This window comes from Homarus americanus, unplaced genomic scaffold, assembly GCF_018991925.1.
Source record: "Homarus americanus isolate GMGI-L3 unplaced genomic scaffold, GMGI_Hamer_2.0 scaffold54443, whole genome shotgun sequence".
NCBI classification, from domain to species: Eukaryota; Metazoa; Arthropoda; class Malacostraca; order Decapoda; family Nephropidae; genus Homarus; species Homarus americanus.
In genome coordinates this window covers 9,619,604-9,639,089 of record NW_024750852.1, presented here as the reverse complement: position 1 = coordinate 9,639,089, position 19,486 = coordinate 9,619,604, and the positions used below count along the sequence as shown (strand labels likewise).

Sequence of the window (19,486 nt, the reverse complement as noted above, 5' to 3'; positions counted from 1 at the left end):
ATTACGATAATATTCTATCCTAATTGACTTGAATAAATACTACGATACTATATTTCTGAATATTTTCATTAAAATCCATCAAAATCATTTTCCTTGTCATCGTCTGCAGCACCAAACAGCTTCTCCCAGTCCTCTCCTTGAACAGGGCTAGAGGGTACGTGTTTTTCAAATCGTTTTCAGTTAAAAAACTATTACATCACACGTATATTTTACCTAAACTGCACCTGAATGAATATATTCTCGGAAATAAAAGTAGTTTTGCTGAAACGTGATGTATTTCAATGTAAAATAGGATAAAATAAATGACGAAAACAAAAGACTTTACCTAAGCTTCTGTTCTTGAGATGTTACTCGTTTTTTTATTAGTTTTTGGTTAAAATTCTGTTACATTACAATGATATACTACGATACCATATTTCTGAATATTTTCATTAAAATCCATCAAAATCATTTTCCTTGTCATCGTCTGCAGCACCAAACAGCTTCTCCCAGTCCTCTCCTTGAACAGGGCTAGAGGGTACGTGTTTTTCGAATCGTTTTCAGTTAAAAAACTATTACATCACACGTATATTTTACCTAACCTGCGCCTGAATGAATATATTCTCGGAAATAAAAGTAGTTTTGCTGAAACGTGATGTATTTCAATGTAGAATAGGATAAAATACATGACGAAAACAAAAGACTTTACCTAAGCTTCTGTTCTTGAGATGTTACTCGTTTTTTTATTAGTTTTCGGTTAAAATTCTGTTACATTACAATGATATTCTATTCATACTGTGCTTGATATAATACATTCACTTAAATGTAATATTTTTGCTGAAATTACGTACGTATTAAAGTGGAAAGTGGGATAAAATCGTGACGAAAACAATGACTTTCGCTTTCTTTCGTTCAAAAGATGTTACCGTAATCGCTTTTCGAATGGTTTAGTTAAAAAACTGTTGTATTACAATAATATTCCCTCCTAATTGACTTGAATAAATACTTGAATGGAAATATACAATATTTTTGTTGAAACTACCCGCGTTTCAGTGTAAAGTGTCGTAATAATAATTGGTAAACAATTTGCCTTCGGCACTCGTATTTCATGCACGGCGAGCCTCAGTTTATAGGACGTAGAGCGTTTTTAGTGAAGGTTTTGTTGTTCCATTACCCTAAAAAATGTGGGTCGAACTATAAACGAGGAATATCGTAAATTAACGATTTCTTGGTCAAAAAATGAGGGTCGACCTATAAACGAGGGGGGGTTATAGACGAGTATATACGGTACAAACAGTATATCTTTTCTCACACTTGATTTTTTTCATATTTTTATTTATTAATTATTATTATTTTATTTTGTTTTTTGTACAGTGAACCTTCGAAGATTCAAACCCTGTAAATCCCGATTTCGGAAGATTCGGACAAAATTTTGGGGAGGGGATTCTGGGCTAAGAAGCCTCTAAAAGAAGCATCTCCAAAACAGGGTGAAGGTAGTTTTAGAATTTTAGAATATAACTTGCATTGCTGGAATCCTTGTAAGATAACGAATAATTTGAGTACGGTATACACATCACATAGTTTGCACGAGAGATAAAATTTTTAGTCCTTTAGTGTAGTACATTTGAATACAAGTTTTTCAACTCATATTTTCGGGTAGATATATGTAAATATCTTCATTTATTTTTACTCATTTACATGCACACACCATCCTAAATACATACAGTAATACCCCGCTTAACGCGGTTTCGCTTAGTGCGATTTCACGTATACGCAGTGCCTCGCCAGAGCCGAACTTTCACTTAACGCGAGTTTTTCCACGTATACGCGGAGAGTGTCCGGCTCGAGATGCTATTTTTAGATTCGCCCCACCCGCCTGCTCCTGCCTCCTCCCTCCGCCTGGGCAAGCCGCGCGCGGTAAGGTTGCGCAGTGCATGTCTCTGTTGCGTTATCACTGACGTCATATGGCGTATCGGACTGTGATTGGCCATGCATCCCTACCCCCCTCTGCTGCTAGCTGTAATTGGCTTAAAGTATTATGACGTGTCCACCTGGGGGAGGGAGGGAGGAAGGAAAGACGACGCTTCACCTAGCCGCGGCAGTTTTATCCCTCCAGGCCACTCCGTGTATACATAAATCCATTGTTCTGTGAAATGGCTTCCGCCGGACCACCACCGCCACCAGAGAGAGACCTTTCCTTACCTGGACCCAGCCGCCCTAAGCTCAAGAAGACACGCCGTGGTCTAAGGTACGAAGTGAAATACCAGATCATTCAAGATTTGGAGAAAGGAACACGGCAAGTTGATCTCGCGCACCAGCATGGCGTCAACGAATCTACGATTCGCACTACCAAGAAGGATGCAGCCAAGATCAAAGAGCACATGAAAATCACAAAGTCTGCAGGTGCTTCAATGATCAAGTATTGCCAGAACAGGGTGCTGGCAAAGGTGGAAAATTTGCTGGTCAGTTATTTGATTCGTCAGGCGCGATGCAACATGGCGGTGGACACGCGCTCAGTGCAGGAGTACGCACGTGAACTATACGCAGCAGTGTCACGTAAGCTGGGAATTGCAGAGCCCAAACCCTTCACTGCTTCCTCTGGTTGGCTGCATAGGTTTAAGAAGAGGAACAAGATCACCAACATCAACATTGGTGGTGAGGAAGCGAGTGCTGACCGTGTGGCGGCTAGAGATTTTCCTCCGTTCTTACGTGAGATTATGGAGGAAGGACAGTACACCGACGACCAGGTGTTTAACATGGACGAATCTGGTCTTTTCTGGAAAAAGCTACCTTCCAAGACCTTCGTTGTAAAGAATGCCAGCAAGATTCGGGGCCGGAAGATGCAGAAGTAACGCATCACCGTCCTATTTACCACCAATGCCTCCGGTACCTGTAAACCAAAGTTATCGGTGATTCACACAGCCCGCAAGCCGCACGCCTACAAGAATTTGGACATGAACAAGCTTAATGTCCACTGGCTAACCGCACGTAAGGCGTGGATGTCCTCTTCTCTGTCCCTCTTCTGGTTTGACGACTGTTTTGTTCCCGACGTGAAGAAATTCTGCGAGCAACAGAATGTTCCATTCAACATTTTGTTGCTCCTTGACAACGCACCTGGATCGTCACCCCAACGTAAAAGTGGTCTTCCTTCCTCCCAACACTACGTCATTAATCCAGCCCATGGACCAGGAGTTGATCTGCAACGTGAAAGCTGCGTACTCTGCAAAGAAGTTCAAGCTCCTGAATGACTCTACCAACACCAAGGATGAGTTGCGTGAGATGGGTGACACCGACAGCGAGAGTAAAAGCGACGAGGACAAGGAACAAGAGGTGGTGACTCAAGAAGTTCTCGCCAAACAATTTTGGAAGAAGTTTAACGTCAAACAAGCTGTAGACTTCTTGGTGGAGGCATGGGATCAGCTGTCTCTTGCTACGATTCGTCACGCATGGAGACATGTGTTGCATGGCATGCCAGCTGAGAGGAGGAGTGAACCTGTGACTGGTGAGGTTCAGACTGTTGCAGTAGCAATGGACCTTGCCAGAGAAGCTGCGCTCAATATTACAGCTGAAGGCTTCTCCGAGACCGCCAACGAAGACATCCTGGAGGTGATCAGAGATCCTGAAGTGACTGCCAATGAGATGTTGGAAGAAGATCACGTCAGTGAAGAGGAGGAAGAAGGTGCGTCATTCTCCGAAGAACACAGTTTAAATCATAGTGATATTAAGGGTGACATGGAGTGTGCAGAGAAAATGAAGTCCTTCCTTTCCCGCGACAATGACCGCTATGAAGTCTTCCATACCCGTCTGGTGCAGGCTATGGAGCCGTACATCACGGTGTATCAAGATAACATAAACACCAGCCGTCAAAAAAGCATAACCCAGTTCTTCGCCCGCAACCCACCACAGCCAGCCCAAGCCAGTGATAGTGACAGAGGTAGAGACAGTGAAGATAACTTTGAGGGATTTGTCAGGGAGGCCATAACAAGTGTGGGTGACAGTGATGGTGACTCACCTGAGGGCCAGTAGCCTGCCCTCTGCCTCGGAACCAGCCTCCATCCCCGTACGCCGACCCATCTCTTCTACTAACGTAAGTGTTCAACATAACTTTTAGTTTTCCTAACCTAACCTTTATTTTTCCTAACTTAACCTTTATTTTTCCTAACCTAACCTCTTCTATATTACTTGTTTTTTCATACCATCATAAAGTTAAGATAAAATTTTGACTACAACATAGTTATGTGTCGTCAAAAAGTGGAGTTTGGGGGTCGGGCCAGTTTCTATTGGAATTAATCCCATATGTTCTGTTGTTCACTTAGCGCGGTTTTCACTTAACACGGTACCCTGTGGGTTTTATTGACCGCGTTAAGAGGGGTACTACTGTACAGTCAACCCTCACTTTACGCGGTCTCACATTCCGCGTTTCCACTTTTACACGGTGCCCTGACAGAACCCAGGATGCTCACTGTACTGTCCTTCCTCCATAATCTCACGTAAAAACGGAGGAAAATCTCTAGCCGCCGCACGGTCAGCACTCACTTCCTCACCAACAATGCTGATGTTGGTGACCTTGTTCCTCCTCTTAAACCTATGCAGCCAACCATGGGAAGCATTGAAGGGTTTGGGCTCTGCAATTCCCAGTTTACGTGTCACTGCTGCGTATAGCTCACGTGCGTACTCCTGCACTGAGCGCGTGTCCACCGCCATGTTGCGTCGCGCCTGACGCACCAAATAACTCACCAGCAAAGTTTCCACTTTTGCCAGCACCCTGTTCTGGCAATACCTGATAGATGAAGCACCTGCAGACTTTGTGATCTTCATGTGCTCCTTTATCTTGGCTGCATCCTTCTTTATTGTACGAATCGTAGATTCGTTGACGCCATGCTGGCGCGCGAGATCAACTTGGCGTCTTCCTTTCTCCAAATCTTGAACAATTTGGTACTTCAGCTCGTAGCTTAATGAACGTCGTGTCTTCTTTGGTTTAGTGCCGCTGGGTCCAGGTAAGGAAAGGTTTCTCTCTGGGGGTGGTGGTCCGGCGGAAGCCATTTTACAGAACAATGGATGCGCGTTAACCCGGCGTGGCCTTGAGGGATGAAACTGCCGCGGCTAGGTCAAGCGTCGTCTCTCCTCCCTCCCTCCCTCCCCGGGGTAGTCACGTCATAATACTTTAAGCCAATTACAGCTAGCAGCAGAGGGGGGTAGGGCTGCATGGCCAATCACAGTCCGAGACGTCATATGACGTCAGTGATAACGCAACAAAGACACACACTGCGCAACCTTACCGCGCCGCTTACCCAAGCGGAGGGAGGAGGAGGGAGAGGCAGGCAGGCAGGAGGGCGGGTGGGTGGCGCGTGGCGCGTGGTCAAAATCTAAAAATAGCATCCGAGCCGGACACTCACCGCGTAGCTGTGGAAAAACCCGCGTTAAGTGAAAGTTCAGCTTTGGCAAGGCACCGCGTATATGATAAAACGCGTTAAGTGAAAGCGCGTTAAGCGGGGTAAAACTGTATATTCAAAATATTCCTGGTTTTACAAGGAATCCTGCAATGTCAATTATATTATCCTAACTTTAATCTGAGGTATTATTTAATACTAAATGTTAAAATCTAGTTTTTTCACCCACTCTTTCTCTTGAAGGGAGGGTTGGTTGGGGGTGGGGACGGACTGACCATCTGGCGCTTGGAAGAGGGGGGAGGCAAGGTGGGGTACTTTGATTGACAGATAGTGTAGTGAAGAATATTTTTTTTTTATTAACTGAAGATATTTGTTTTAGCTCATAAAATTCATACAAATTACCCGGCCAGAATATAATTTACATTGCTGGAATTCTTACAATTTGATGATCATTTTGAATATAAACATCATAGATTTTGCATTAGACATACAAATTTTAGATATAATGTTTACTCTGAGTAAATATGTTATCTTTTGTGCAAAATGTATGACATTTATATTCAAAATATTCCTGGTCTTACAAGGAATTCAGCAATGTCAATTATATTATCCTAACTTTAGTTTGAGGTATTATTTATTACTATACCTGGTTTTCCCCCCAAAATTTCTCAGAGAGGGAAGAGCCAGTGAGTGTAGTGTGAGAAGAGGGGGAGGGAGTTGAGTCCATTATTTGAATGGACATTAACTTGGCGACTGTATTTCTCTATTTCTCTTAAGTATTAATTGTGTGCATGTACCATCATAAAATTAAGATGTTATTTTTACTAGAACATAGGTATTGTGTTGGAAAAAGTGGAGTTTGGGGGTCAGCTGGTCTCTATTTCATTTAATCCCATATGTTATGTTATTCACTTTACGCGTTTCTCACTTTCCGCGTACCCTGTGGGTTACATGTAAAGTGAGGGTTGACTGTATTGTGAAAAAAAATAATAATTGTCCTAAGGGGCAAACCTGTACTCAAATGTTCCAAGTCAATTACTAAATTTTTTATGTGTACAGTGAGTTCTGCTATAACGCGTGTTTTGACAATGTGAATTGGCTCTAACGCGATTTATGAATAGAGGAATGATATTTGTATAACTCGAACGCTTGTTTGCTGTAACGCAATTTTTGCTTACTATTTCTCCAATTTTGTTTTATTAACTGTGAATATGGTAAAGAAGAATATCTCCAAGAAGCGTTCTGGTGATCGCATTCCCAGTGATGATCATAAAAGAAAGGCTATAACCCTTGAAGAGAAGCTCGATGTTATCAACCTCAAAATCACCCTTCTCCCCCATCAAGTTATATTCATATTTTTTCAAGGTAAAGTGTTACATTTACTGTATGATTCATTATTAGATATGAATGTAACATTTACTTAAGACTGTGCTAACCTTTGTGTTAGGCTAACTACTAAATTTTTTTCGATTTCGAGTAGTAATCTGCACCTAACCCTATTTTCTCCATAAGCCCTGTTATTTCTATTACGCGAATTTCTATAACACGATGTTTTACAAGAACACAACTATCGCGTCATAGCAGAAATGACTGTACAGTGGTCCCTCGGTTAACGAGCACAATTCGTTGCAGAAGGTTGCTCGTTAACCGAAACCATTGTTTCAATGGGTTTTTGGGTAATTGGTTCCAGCTCACCGAAAATTACAACAAACGAAAGATAAATGCAGTATAGTACACTTACTTTGAGGTGTGCATGTAGAAGGCTCCTGGTTGATGATGATGATGATGGGAATTAGAATGGGGGTGGAGAAGAAGGGAGAAGAGAAGAGAGGGCATTGGGCTGGAAGAGAAGTCACCCCATGCTGCCATGTCACCCATAAAATTTTAGTTCACTTGGTGTAATTCAAGATTATTTTCTTTAAATTAACAGTGCACTGCGCTATATATTATCAATATGTAAAATATATTTCAAAATGACCAATAATTTGACTGGAAACACAGAAAAAAAGTGTTTATGTTGAAGAGTCTCAAACAAGATGTTCCTTCTTCTGAACCTGTAAACAAACTGACGCCAAGCTTGGTGTGTTGAGTGGCTGTTTGGGGCGCATAAAACTAGTTTCCTGTAATTCAATTATGTTCAATAATTGTTAAAATGACTAAAAAATTTAATATAAAACTTTTAAAATGATTGAATAGTACAACCTTCTTGATATTTACTAAAATGGTAAGGAATTTAAGCCCTAGAACCGATTACTGTATTGGCGGATTAATACGACAGCTAGTGAGCAAGCGGAAACATGTTGAAGGGCGCTCGTAAGGAATTTGTTAATCGAGGGATTGCTCGTTAACCGAAGTGAAGAATCTTATGGAAGGTAATTCGTTGACTGAAATTTCGTTAACCGAGGCACTCGTTAACCGAGGGATCACTGTAGTGCAAACTGTGGGATGTTTGTACTTAAATTAATCACTGTCTTACAAGAATTCCAGCAATGTAAGTTATATGCTGCCAAGTCAATCCAGTGACATTTTATAAGCGAAAAACTTAAACTCCCTCTGTTTGACTGATAACTACGCACTTGGTAACTTCCCCTCCCGGCTGTCAACATCTCATCCCCGCCCCATCCTCCCAGCCAGGGTGAAGGTAGTTTTAGGATTACAGTTTTTATCTTATAAAATGTCACAGACTAAACTTAGCAGAATATAACTTGCATTGCTGGAATCCTTGCAAGATAGCAAATAATTTGAGTATAAACATCGCATAGTTTGCACGAGAGAAAATTTTTTAGTTCCTTAGTGTAGTACATTTGAGTACAAAGTGAGTACTGTAATATGTTGCTCAAAATTATGGCCTTTTCACAGGAAAAAGTTTGTATAGCTAACCCCAGTGGTCAGGATAAGATTTACTGTTTTTCTTGGTGTTTTTTAAATTATTGTTTATTGTTTTTATACATTTAGTACATTCACCGGAAGATTCGGACAATCAGCTTTTTGGGACAGGTGGTCCCCCGTTTTAGTCCAGATCTTCGAGGGTTCACTGTATTTTTTATTATAATTTATATTTTTTATTATTATTATTATTATTATTATTATTATTATTATTATTATTATTATTACTACAGGTAGTCCCTGACCTACGACCGACTCGACTTACGTCCACCCGCACTTACAACCGTCTCAGTCGTACCAAAATGTGGTCAAATTATGTATTTTTGAGTCCGAAAGTCACTACACAGACAAAATTTTCATCTGTAATTCACTTTAAAATGGCTGGCAAGCTTAAAAGTGAGTGTTTTGTGGTGCTGAAAAGAAAGAGAGACCCAAATTTTCAATTTTCTATGTGTTATTTAAGCATTTCCGACTTACGACCATTTTGACTTACGACCTGGATGTCGGTCCCTAACCCCGTCAATAAGTCGGGGAGTACCTGTATTATTATTATTATTTATATTATTATGTAACAATGGCATGATTGAGTATTTCTCGCCAAGCGTGAGCCAATCGCGGTGACCTGTGAGTGTGAATGCCTTAGGCCTGAACCAGTAAGAGAGCCGGGGAGACATGACGTCATGACCATGTGGCGTCTTGTATGTCTTGTATACCGCTTGCGGCCTGTGTCTTAGGGCAGAGTCTGTTTTGGCATTGTGACGTAGAGACTTGCTTGAGTCATCCTCTCCCATGGCGGCATATATTTGTGTGAGTACCTTTCAGGTTTTATCCGTTTCATGAAATGTATTGTGATTCATTTGACTCCTGGTTAGCTAGCTAGGAAGATAGGTTATTGTTTTGAAGTGTAACTTCATTTTGAGTGACGTCGTTAATAAACGAAGAACCGTTATGATTAGTTCTCAATTTCCGTGTATTGAGTAAAACATTGTCATGCATGTCTTTGGTATTATGCAGTGATACAGTGACCCATTAGAAATAGCATAACCTACTGCCTGGTATCCCTGTTCCCAGTTATCATCGGTTGCACCATTATTCCCCAGTTATTCTCTCTCTCTCTCTCTTTCATATATATATATATATATATATATATATATATATATATATATATATATATATATATATATATATATATATATATATATATATATATATATATATATATATATATATATATATATATATATATATATATATATATATATATATATATGCTGATAACCACAAGGAAAGAAGAAAACACGAAGTTCCCAAGCGCTTTCGTGTAATTTACATCTTCAGGGGTGAGTACAGACTAGCCCAATAAAGCACGCGGACTTCTACATACAATCAACACCTCAACCCGCCAGGATTCGAACCCATGACTGTGACCGGGGAACGCTAACCGCTGGACCACCAGGATATATATATATATATATGCAAGTAAATCACTGTAGGTGTGCGTGATCTAGGTATATGCTGATAACCACAAGGAAAGAAGAAAACACGAAGTTCCCAAGCGCTTTCGTGTAATTCACATCTTCAGGGGTGAGTACAGACTAAAGAGAAATACAAACCAAGGTGTATATATACAGAGGAGGGTGAGACCAGGTCCACAATGGTCAGGTATTAGGTAATGACCCTACTAATCTTTAAATAGCACACAACGGTTGGTGGTCAGGTCAGAGGGTAAGGTGACCCAACTTTCTCACCTGGTTACAAATCTTCTTAATTACAAAATTGTCCAGTTTGTACAGGCCATTACTCAAATTCATGTTGAATGCTTCGGTATGTTTAATAAGACTAGATTCTATGATGTTCCTACTATCAATTGAATTACAAGGTAATATAGAGGAGGCATTATCCCAGTCAATGCAATGCTTGTTATCCCTCAAATGAACAAACAGAGCATTGGATTCCTGGCCTGTCCTAACACTGTATTTGTGTTGTTTAATTCTAGTTGCAAGATCTTTACCTGTCTGGCCTAAGTAAAACATATTACATCCCCTGTAGATGTGAATTACACGAAAGCGCTTGGGAACTTCGTGTTTTCTTCTTTCCTTGTGGTTATCAGCATATACCTAGATCACGCGCACCTACAGTGATTTACTTGCATAAATGGATTCCACGCGCCACTTCTTCATCCTCTCTACAAGCTGTCCTGGATTGTCTCCTTTCGTTACTGAATACTCCTCTTCGATGATCAAGGCCCACAAATTGAAAATACGTTTGAAATTTCTCCAGACATGCCTCACTGAAAAGTTATGCCTAGATCAATCCTCCCACAACGTGTCCTGAAGATGTCTGACCGCCCCTTTGATGAGTTCCAAGAAATCATCCTTAAGAAACATTTTGAAATAAAGAAAATTGAAGTGGATGAAGCCTTCCGTATTGTAAGACAAAAAAAGCGTGCTTTTAATATGACCATACCGAGTTATTGGAAAAAGTTCATGTTGGATTACTGTTTTGATAACCTGAGACGGGAGCGTTCTGATCTTCAAGCTAAGATAGACCACAAATTGGCACTCCTTATTAGAAATAGTGTTTGGACTAAGGATGCCAATCACAACTGTGTAGTGAAAATCTCCTCTAAACAACTAGACAATGATACCTTGTGTGCCCTCGGCTATGGTTTAAGTTTTGATGGTTCTAACAAGGGAGTCGACAGTGTTGACATAGCCAGAGCATTTTGCAATTTGGAGAAATTCAGAAATTTGACAAGTGAAGAAGTGAACATGTGTAAAGGTGTTGTGTATGCATCTATGTCCAAGCCTTGTATTCCAAACTGTCCAGAAAGATTCACCAAAGCAATCCTATCCCTTAAGAAAAATAAGGATCTACATGTCACTAAAGCAGATAAAGCCAACACAGTAGTGATTTTAAACAAACATGATTATATCTCTAAAATGAATGACCTTTTATGTGACACTACAACATATTCCAAACTCATAAATAATCCTCTCAACACTGTCAACACCCAGTTCAACAAAAAACTGAAGTCTCTGTTGAGAGGCAAAGCTACTCTCATTAAACATCTTACTTCAACGTCCCCTCCACTGCCATACATGTACGGTGTAATCAAGACCCACAAGCCTAATAACCCAGCAAGACCCATCATTAGCTCAGTTGGGTCAATCTCTTATAAATTATCTAAATGATTAGTTTCTTTACTAAATCCCATAGTTGGCAACATTTCTTACTCTAATATCAAGAATAATATGGATTTGGTTGATAAACTCAATAACTTACATATTAATTATGATTTTAAACTGGTCAGTTTTGATGTAACATCACTCTTTACAAAGGTCCCAGTTGATGATTTACTAGAGTTCCTCATAGATTCCCTGGACAATATTTCATTGCCCGTCTCGAAAGACGACCTCATTGAACTCATCAAACTATGTATTAAGGATTGTAAATTTGAATTCAATGGAGAACATTATGCTCAAAAATTTGGTATGGCAATGGGTAATCCACTCTCACCTATATTAAGCAACCTATATATGGAATTCTTTGAAAAGAAACTATTAAGTAATATTTTACCACCTTCAGCAGTCTGGTTTAGATATGTTGATGATGTATTATGTCTCTGGCCATGTAATGAGGACCTAAAAGCTTTCCTGCCACAACTTAACAACTTGGCCCCCTCGATCAAATTCACTATGGAATTAGAGCAAGACTGTAAATTGCCATTCCTAGGCTGTCTGATACATAGAATAGGTAACACTTTTAAGTTCAGTATTTATAGAAAACCAACTAATGTGTGTTCATACATTCATTATCATTCTGCCCACCATAATAGAGTCAAACAGTCAGTATTTTCAACAATGTTTTTACGTGCTTTGAGAATTTGCAGTCCGGAATTCATTGATGAGGAATGCAAATATATCTATAATATTGGCTCAAACCTTAAATACCCTAGATCTTTCATAGACAAATGCCTAAACATTACTAAGAAAACTTTTTATAGAACTGATCCCAAGCCCTCTCATGACCATAAGAATATCTTAATATTACCATTTCACAAAAATTTCTCACACATTCCTTCACAACTAAAAACCTGGAACGTCAAAGTGGCATTTAAAAACTCATGCACTGTTAAACAAATGTTAATCAAGAACTCCCCCAACAACACAATTGGTTGCATTTATAAAGTTCCTTGCAAGGAATGTAATATGTTTTCTTAGGCCAGACAGGTAAAGATCTTGTAACTAGAATTAAACAACACAAATACATGTTAGGACAGGCCAGGAATCCAATGCTCTGTTTGTTCATTTGAGGGATAACAAGCATTGCATTGACTTGGATAATGCCTCCTCTATATTACCTTGTAATTCAATTGATAGTAGGAACATCATAGAATCGAGTCTTATTAAACATACTGAAGCATTCAACATGAATTTGAGTAATGGCCTGTACAAACTGGAAAATTTTGTAATTAAGAAGATTTGTAACCAGGTGAGAAAGTTGGGTCACCTTACCCTCTGACCTGACCACCAACCGTTGTGTGCTATTAAAAGATTAGTAGAGTCATTACCTAATACCTGACCATTGTGGACCTGGTCTCACCCTCCTCTGTATATATACACCTTGGTTTGTATTTCTCTTTAGTCTGTACTCACCCCTGAAGATGTGAATTACACGAAAGCGCTTGGGAACTTCGTGATTTCTTCTTTCCTTGTGGTTATCGGCATATATATATATATATATACATACACCTAGACCCCGACTTACGACGGGGTTAGGGACCCAAATCCAGGTCGTAAGTCCGACATAGATAAAAAAAAAAAATAATAATAATAATAAAAAATTTACAATGAAATACAGTACAGTAAAAGTAATGAATAATGATGAATGGATACAGTACAGTGAAAGTAATAAATAATAAGGAATGGATACAGTGTGACTGAGCACTTAACCTTTAATGTAGTCAGCTGAATGCACATGGGGCCCCCATAATTTTCTAATTATACATGGAGACTACATTAACTGGAAACGCGGTTAATGTAACCCGGAGGGTACCGCGGAAAGCGAGAAACGCGTAAAGTGAATAACGTAACATATGGGATTAATTGAAATGGAGTCCAGGCCGATCCCCAAACTCCACTTTTTGACGACACATAACTATGTTGTAGTAAAAATAACATCTTAATTTTATGATGGTACATGCACACAATTAATACTTAAGAGAAATAGAGAAATACAGTCGCCAAGTTAATGTCCATTCAAATAATGGACACGACTCCCTCCCCCTCTTCTCACACTACACTGCTGGCTCTTCCCTCTGAGAAATTTTGGGGGGAAAACCAGGTATAGTAATAAATAATACCTCAAACTAAAGTTAGGATAATATAATTGACATTGCTGGATTCCTTGTAAGACCAGGAATATTTTGAATATAAATGTCATATATTTTTCACAAAAGATAACATATTTACTCAGATTAAACATTACATTTAAAATTTGTATGTTTAATGCAAAATCTATGATGTTTTTATTCAAAATGATCATCAAATTGTAAGAATTCCAGCAATGTAAATTATATTCTGGCCGGGTAATTTGTATGAATTTTATGAGCTAAAACAAATATCTTCAGTTAATAAAAAAAAAAAATATTCTTTACAACACTATCTGTCAATCAAAGTACCCCACCTTGCCTCCCCCACTCTTCCAACCGCGTGGTCAGTCCCAACCCTCCCCCCCACCCCCCACCATCCTCCCTTCAAGAGAAGAGTGGGTGAAAAAAATAAATTTTAACATTTTGTATTAAATAATACCTCAGATTAAAGTTAGGATAATATAATTGACATTGCTGGATTCCTTGTAAGACCAGGAATATTTTGAATATAAACGTCATATATTTTGCACAAAAGATAACATACTTACTCAGAGTGAACATTTTATCTAAAAATTTTATGTCTAATGCAAAATATATGATGTTTATATTCAAAATGATCATCAAATTGTAAGAATTCCAGCAATGCAAATTATATTCTGGCCGGGTAATTTGTATGAATTTTATGAGCTAAAATAAAAATCTTCCGTTAATAAAAAAAAAAATATTATTCACACGGTAACAGATGGTCGGTCGCCGGTCCCTCCCTCCCTCCCCCCACCAACGTCCCTACTAGATAAATGTGTGGGAATACCAGACTGTTTACCTTTTTAGTAATAAATAATAAATCACACTAAAGTTAGGATAATATAATTGACATTGCTGGATTCCTTGTAAGACTAGGAATATTTTGAATATAAATATCATATATTTTGCCCAAAAGATAACATATTTACTCAAGAGTAAACATTATATCTAAAATTTGTATGTCTAATGCAAAATCTATGATGTTTATATTCAAAATGATCATCAAATTGTAAGAATTCCAGCAATGTAAATTATATTCTGGCTGGATAATTTGTATGAATTTTATGAGCTAAATAAAAAATTATACTTCACCCGTGTAAAGGGGTACACCCACCGCGGAATGTGAGCATCCTGGGTTCTGGCAGGGCACCGCGTAAACGTGGAAACGCGGAATGTGGGACCTCGTAAAGTGAGGGTTGACTGTATATATATATCAGATTACCCTCTGGTGTGAGGGCCTACTGTAGGCCCCACCATACCCATAACCTCCCCTCGTTCCCCCCCCACCACATTCCTTAACACTCCTCAGCCTAACCACACTGTCTCGCAAGTTTACAATACAAAGTTGACATACAGAGAGTAACAAACAAAGAAGAAAAGGTTAAGAATAAGGAAAGAGAATTGGAGTAAAAGAAAATAAATAATAAAAAGAAGAAAAAATAAATAAAAAGTAGGAATAAGAAATAAAATAAAATGAAAGGTAAATATAAAACATTATTAAATTATTTTTATTATTATTATTATTATTATTATTATTATTATTATTATTATTATTATTATTATTATTATTATTATTTTTCATCCCCCTGGCCCTGATGTGGGTTATTGACCTGTGCCCTGGTGGGCTTAAGCACAATAAAAAAGATCTTGGTTGGGTGATCAGCTTTAACTGCTGTTTAGGTGTTGTCAACAAATCTACAGCTTGGAGTACCATCTTATGCTTACAGAAGAACAGTCAAGCTTTCTCACTTCCTTGGATGCCTTCTTACCAAGGAGATGTCCTCTGGAACCCCTGTATGGATGCAGTTTTTAGGTTCCATTCACAAGTTAGGGCCTTGGGATCTGGGGTTATGTCCTGTAAGCTTGCTGGTTATATAGAGTTGCTTCTTCTTGACTCACTTTTAAAAATGTATTTCTGGATCACTTTTCCATTTTCTTTGTTTATAGTACATTATATAGCCCAAACACCAAAATAAAGCTTTTCCATCCCTTCTCAGTCATATTGGGTCAGGCAGGTTAGAGTACTTTCTTACTTTAGTATGAGTTAATAGTGAACTGTATTCATTTCCTTTGCAGGTCTCACGAGAAAGAGGAGAGCAACTGGCCATAGAATATGGGATAAAGTTTATGGAAACATCAGCCAAAGCTTCCATTAATGTAGAAGAAGCATTCTTTACTCTTGCTCGGGATATTAAAGCAAAAATGGAGAAGAAATTGGTGAGTGTATCATGTTTTACTTGTGATGGAGAGATGCATTACTATACTCTGTTCATTTTATGAGGTTTACTTTGCAGGGGTTCCCAAACCTAGGGTCTTGACCCCAAATGGAGTTGTAAATCTCATCATGAAGGGCCACTAGGGGTTGCAAGGGTTATGCAGGTATCAGGGGAGAACATTGTGTGGAGTGTGAAGTGTTGTTAGGTTAGGTATGGGATGAACATTAGGTACCTGAAGTTTCAATTGAATCACCCCAGGCTCGGCCTGATGAAAGGTTTGATTGTTGACACCACCACACTCTTGCCCTTTAATAAGGGCTCAGTAAACCGAGCTTTTCAGTTTACCTTGTAACTTCCACTGAAGATGAATGCAGTTGTCATTTGGAGCTTTGTACGTGTTGAGTACTTGTTGAGCAATGTACGAATGAGTAATCACCAGGTACAAACTCCAGAAACAACCCCCGACTTTCAACCCTGAAGAAGCTGGTCCAATAAAGATCTGAAAAAATGTCTTTAACCAACAACATAGATCAGAGGGCACACCAATCATGAAATGGTGTCTGCCTCAATGTAATGGGGCCATGCTGGACATGTGGCAGCATCAGAAAGGGTTGTACTGAAAAAAAGAGATTGAAAACCCCTGGGGACTCTTGTAAGATACTTTTATAATGTTGCATTATTTATTTCACAGGTGATTAATTTTCAATTTGATATAAAAAAAATCATTAGTTTTACTCTTTTTTCATGATTAAATGTTTGTGATTTTTCCTCTCTGAAGATTCATTCAGTAGATGTACAAGAAAGACAGACTGTACCTGCTTCTCATTGAGTAGGTGTGCAAGTAAGACAGATTGTACCTGCCACTCATTCAGTAGGTGTCCAAGACAGACTACCTGTCTCTAATTCAGTAGGTGTTCATGACAGATTGTACCAGTCTCTCTTATTCAGTAGGTGTCCAAGACAGACTGTACCTACTCTCATTCAGTAGGTGTCCAAGACAGACTGTACCTGCCTCTTATTCAGTAGGTGTCCAAGACATACTGTACCTGCTTTTCATTCAGATGTCTCACCTCATGACAATGGTCTCGATGTATTATGTTTTAAGAAGTTTGTAATATAACATACTCACTTTTACCTAGTCCTTAGTATGTCTCCCAGAGGCAAGGGTATTTGATAAAAGCTTAAACCTAGTTATTTTACTGTGTAATATTTGTTACAATTTTCTTGACATGGTTTTTCCTGTTTGGTTGTCACAATTCATAAAATAAGCTTAACATGTCCTCTTTATGCCTTATGTAACCTACTACCTGTTAGTAGCTGGGGTTAATCGCAAAAGTACTCAAATATTTATTTTTGGGTAAAGTTTCAAACCTAAATTATCTTTTCAGTATTTATTGTAAAATGTATATACAGTATATGCACAATTAAAGTGTGATATCACAGTAACTGCACCAGGAGCCTGTAGCTTAGGATATTATGGAAGTAATTATGGGGAGCATCAGTAAATACACAACTGGTCCGTGTTAGATACTGAAACTGGCTACTTATTTGATGACCTACTCTTGGCATCGGTGCGCAGAGGTCATTTGAAAGACATTGAGACTATGTGGCATAGACGTGACCTGTATCAATGTCACTAGACACCTGCCCATAATTTAATTACTGTGGGTGATGTAATTACAGTAGGCTCTCATATTTGGATACCTATTTAGACTGTAAAAACCTCTCGAAATTCAAATCGTCCAAATTTAAATAAAACTTCCTACAGAGAAAATTAATTTGAGTCTGGTACTTTCGATGTTTGGCTAAATTTTGCCCTATTTACCCTACCTTTTCGGCAAATTACTACCTGTAATAAAGCAACATCCTATTAAACCAACGAAAATAATGCAGATAAAGTTAAATAAAGACTAAAAACAACACAGAAAAGTTTTTGTTCTACAGCTTCAGCTAGAGTTGAACCTGATGACTTGGCAACTTCGTCATCCGAGTAAAAACACGCACAACAACATTGGCTGTCCTTATGTTTTCAAATTTACCACCACTGGTGGGTAAATTTATTTTTTTTAAATTCAGAAACATTAATTAAAATATATATGAACAGTAAATAAGTGTTGCTTTCATATTCTTATGTAGAGTAATGATTATATGTTTTCGCATGTGCTCACTTACATATGCGATCTCACTTTTTTCTTTACCATTAATGGTTAGCTACTTCTATTGTTCCATTTATTAACATTAAATAACATTACAGTACTTAAAACAACCATATTGATTTTTTTACATTAATTTTGCAACAGCTACAACCAGGGTCTTATTTCCTTCAGTTTTATATGTAGAACCAGTCTGTCACTGGTTTTGTAAACATTAACGAAAGCAATGCCGTCTCGTCTCCTCATGTGTTTTAATATTCTACGTATTATTAATGAATGTATTGTTCATTTTGCACATATAAACATTAATTCAATCAAAAAGACATTCGGTATTAAACAATAATGAATCTTTAGTACATAAGAGAAATGACGCTATTTACACGATTGTGCACGTCTGAACGTTGGCGGGCCGCTCAAACGCTTCGAAATTTAAAATTGTGTAGTGTTTTTTTTTGTCCAAATAAAAAACGTTGAATTAAAAACTCGCGAAATTTTAGAACCTATTGTATATAAAATTTATGTATCTAACTCATATTTATACTATTATTACTGTATTAGACCAGGGCTAATACATTTCTCGGCTACCACCTGCCGAGTCCTATGAGGTGTTGTCTATCCATGTAGAAAAAATACCTATAGATATCTATCCGTGTTATAAAATACTGTGTGCAATGACTAATCTGAGGTATCTCCAACTGAGGGTTGAGAATCTGAATTCCTAGCCTTAATTGCTTTATTTGTAAAGGTTTATGCACAAGAGCAGCTTTTGAAGAAATTTGCTTATACCCTGTAATAGCATAACAAACATAGACGTGTCAAAATAAGTAAAATAGTTGGTACAGTAGAACGTCGATATAACACGAGATATGTTCCAAGAGAGGTCACTTAAAACCAAATTCGCATTAAATCAAAGTGTTGTTTCAATGGAATAATTTAGTATGGTACTTGAGAGAAACACAAAATACTAAAAAGACTGAGAGTCTACCCAGATGCACCTCAGCCCATCTCCTAGAATAAACAAAACATTGTTTTTTGTAGTATTATGTTAAAACAAACACGTGAAATGGTCTGTTTACTAGCGATCATCTGATGGAAAGATGGGGGGGAGGGAGATGTGGTGGTATGTTTGACAGTTGATGCCAAGGTCGAGTGCTTATTTATTTATCTGTCCCTAAGAATGACTTTTAAGTTTTTCTCTTATAAAATGTCACTAAACTGACCTGGGAGAATATAATTAATATTGCTGGAATTCTTATAAGATAGAAATTAGTTTGAATATAAACATGCTATAGTTCTCATTAGACAAACAAATTTTAATTCTAACTAATTTTATTACAAAGGGCTAAAAATTTGATCTCTTTTGCAAAATATATGACGTTTATATTCAAATTATTCACTGTCTTGCAAGGATTCTAGCAATGCAAATTATATTCTTCTAACTTTAGACTGTGATATTATATAAGA

The 19,486-nt window shown here is 38.2% G+C and overlaps 1 protein-coding gene across 2 annotated transcripts in view; it reads left to right on the top strand.

The window, feature by feature from the left end:
* Window positions 1-19,486, top strand: part of LOC121854264 (ras-related protein Rab-8A-like) — a 184,235-nt gene that overhangs the window by 107,515 nt on the left and 57,234 nt on the right. For both annotated transcript variants that reach the window (XM_042348805.1, XM_042348806.1), the window contains exon 4: window positions 15,730-15,870. In XM_042348805.1, coding sequence (XP_042204739.1) covers window positions 15,730-15,870 — 141 coding nt within the window. The remainder of the gene's footprint in view (window positions 1-15,729; window positions 15,871-19,486) is intronic.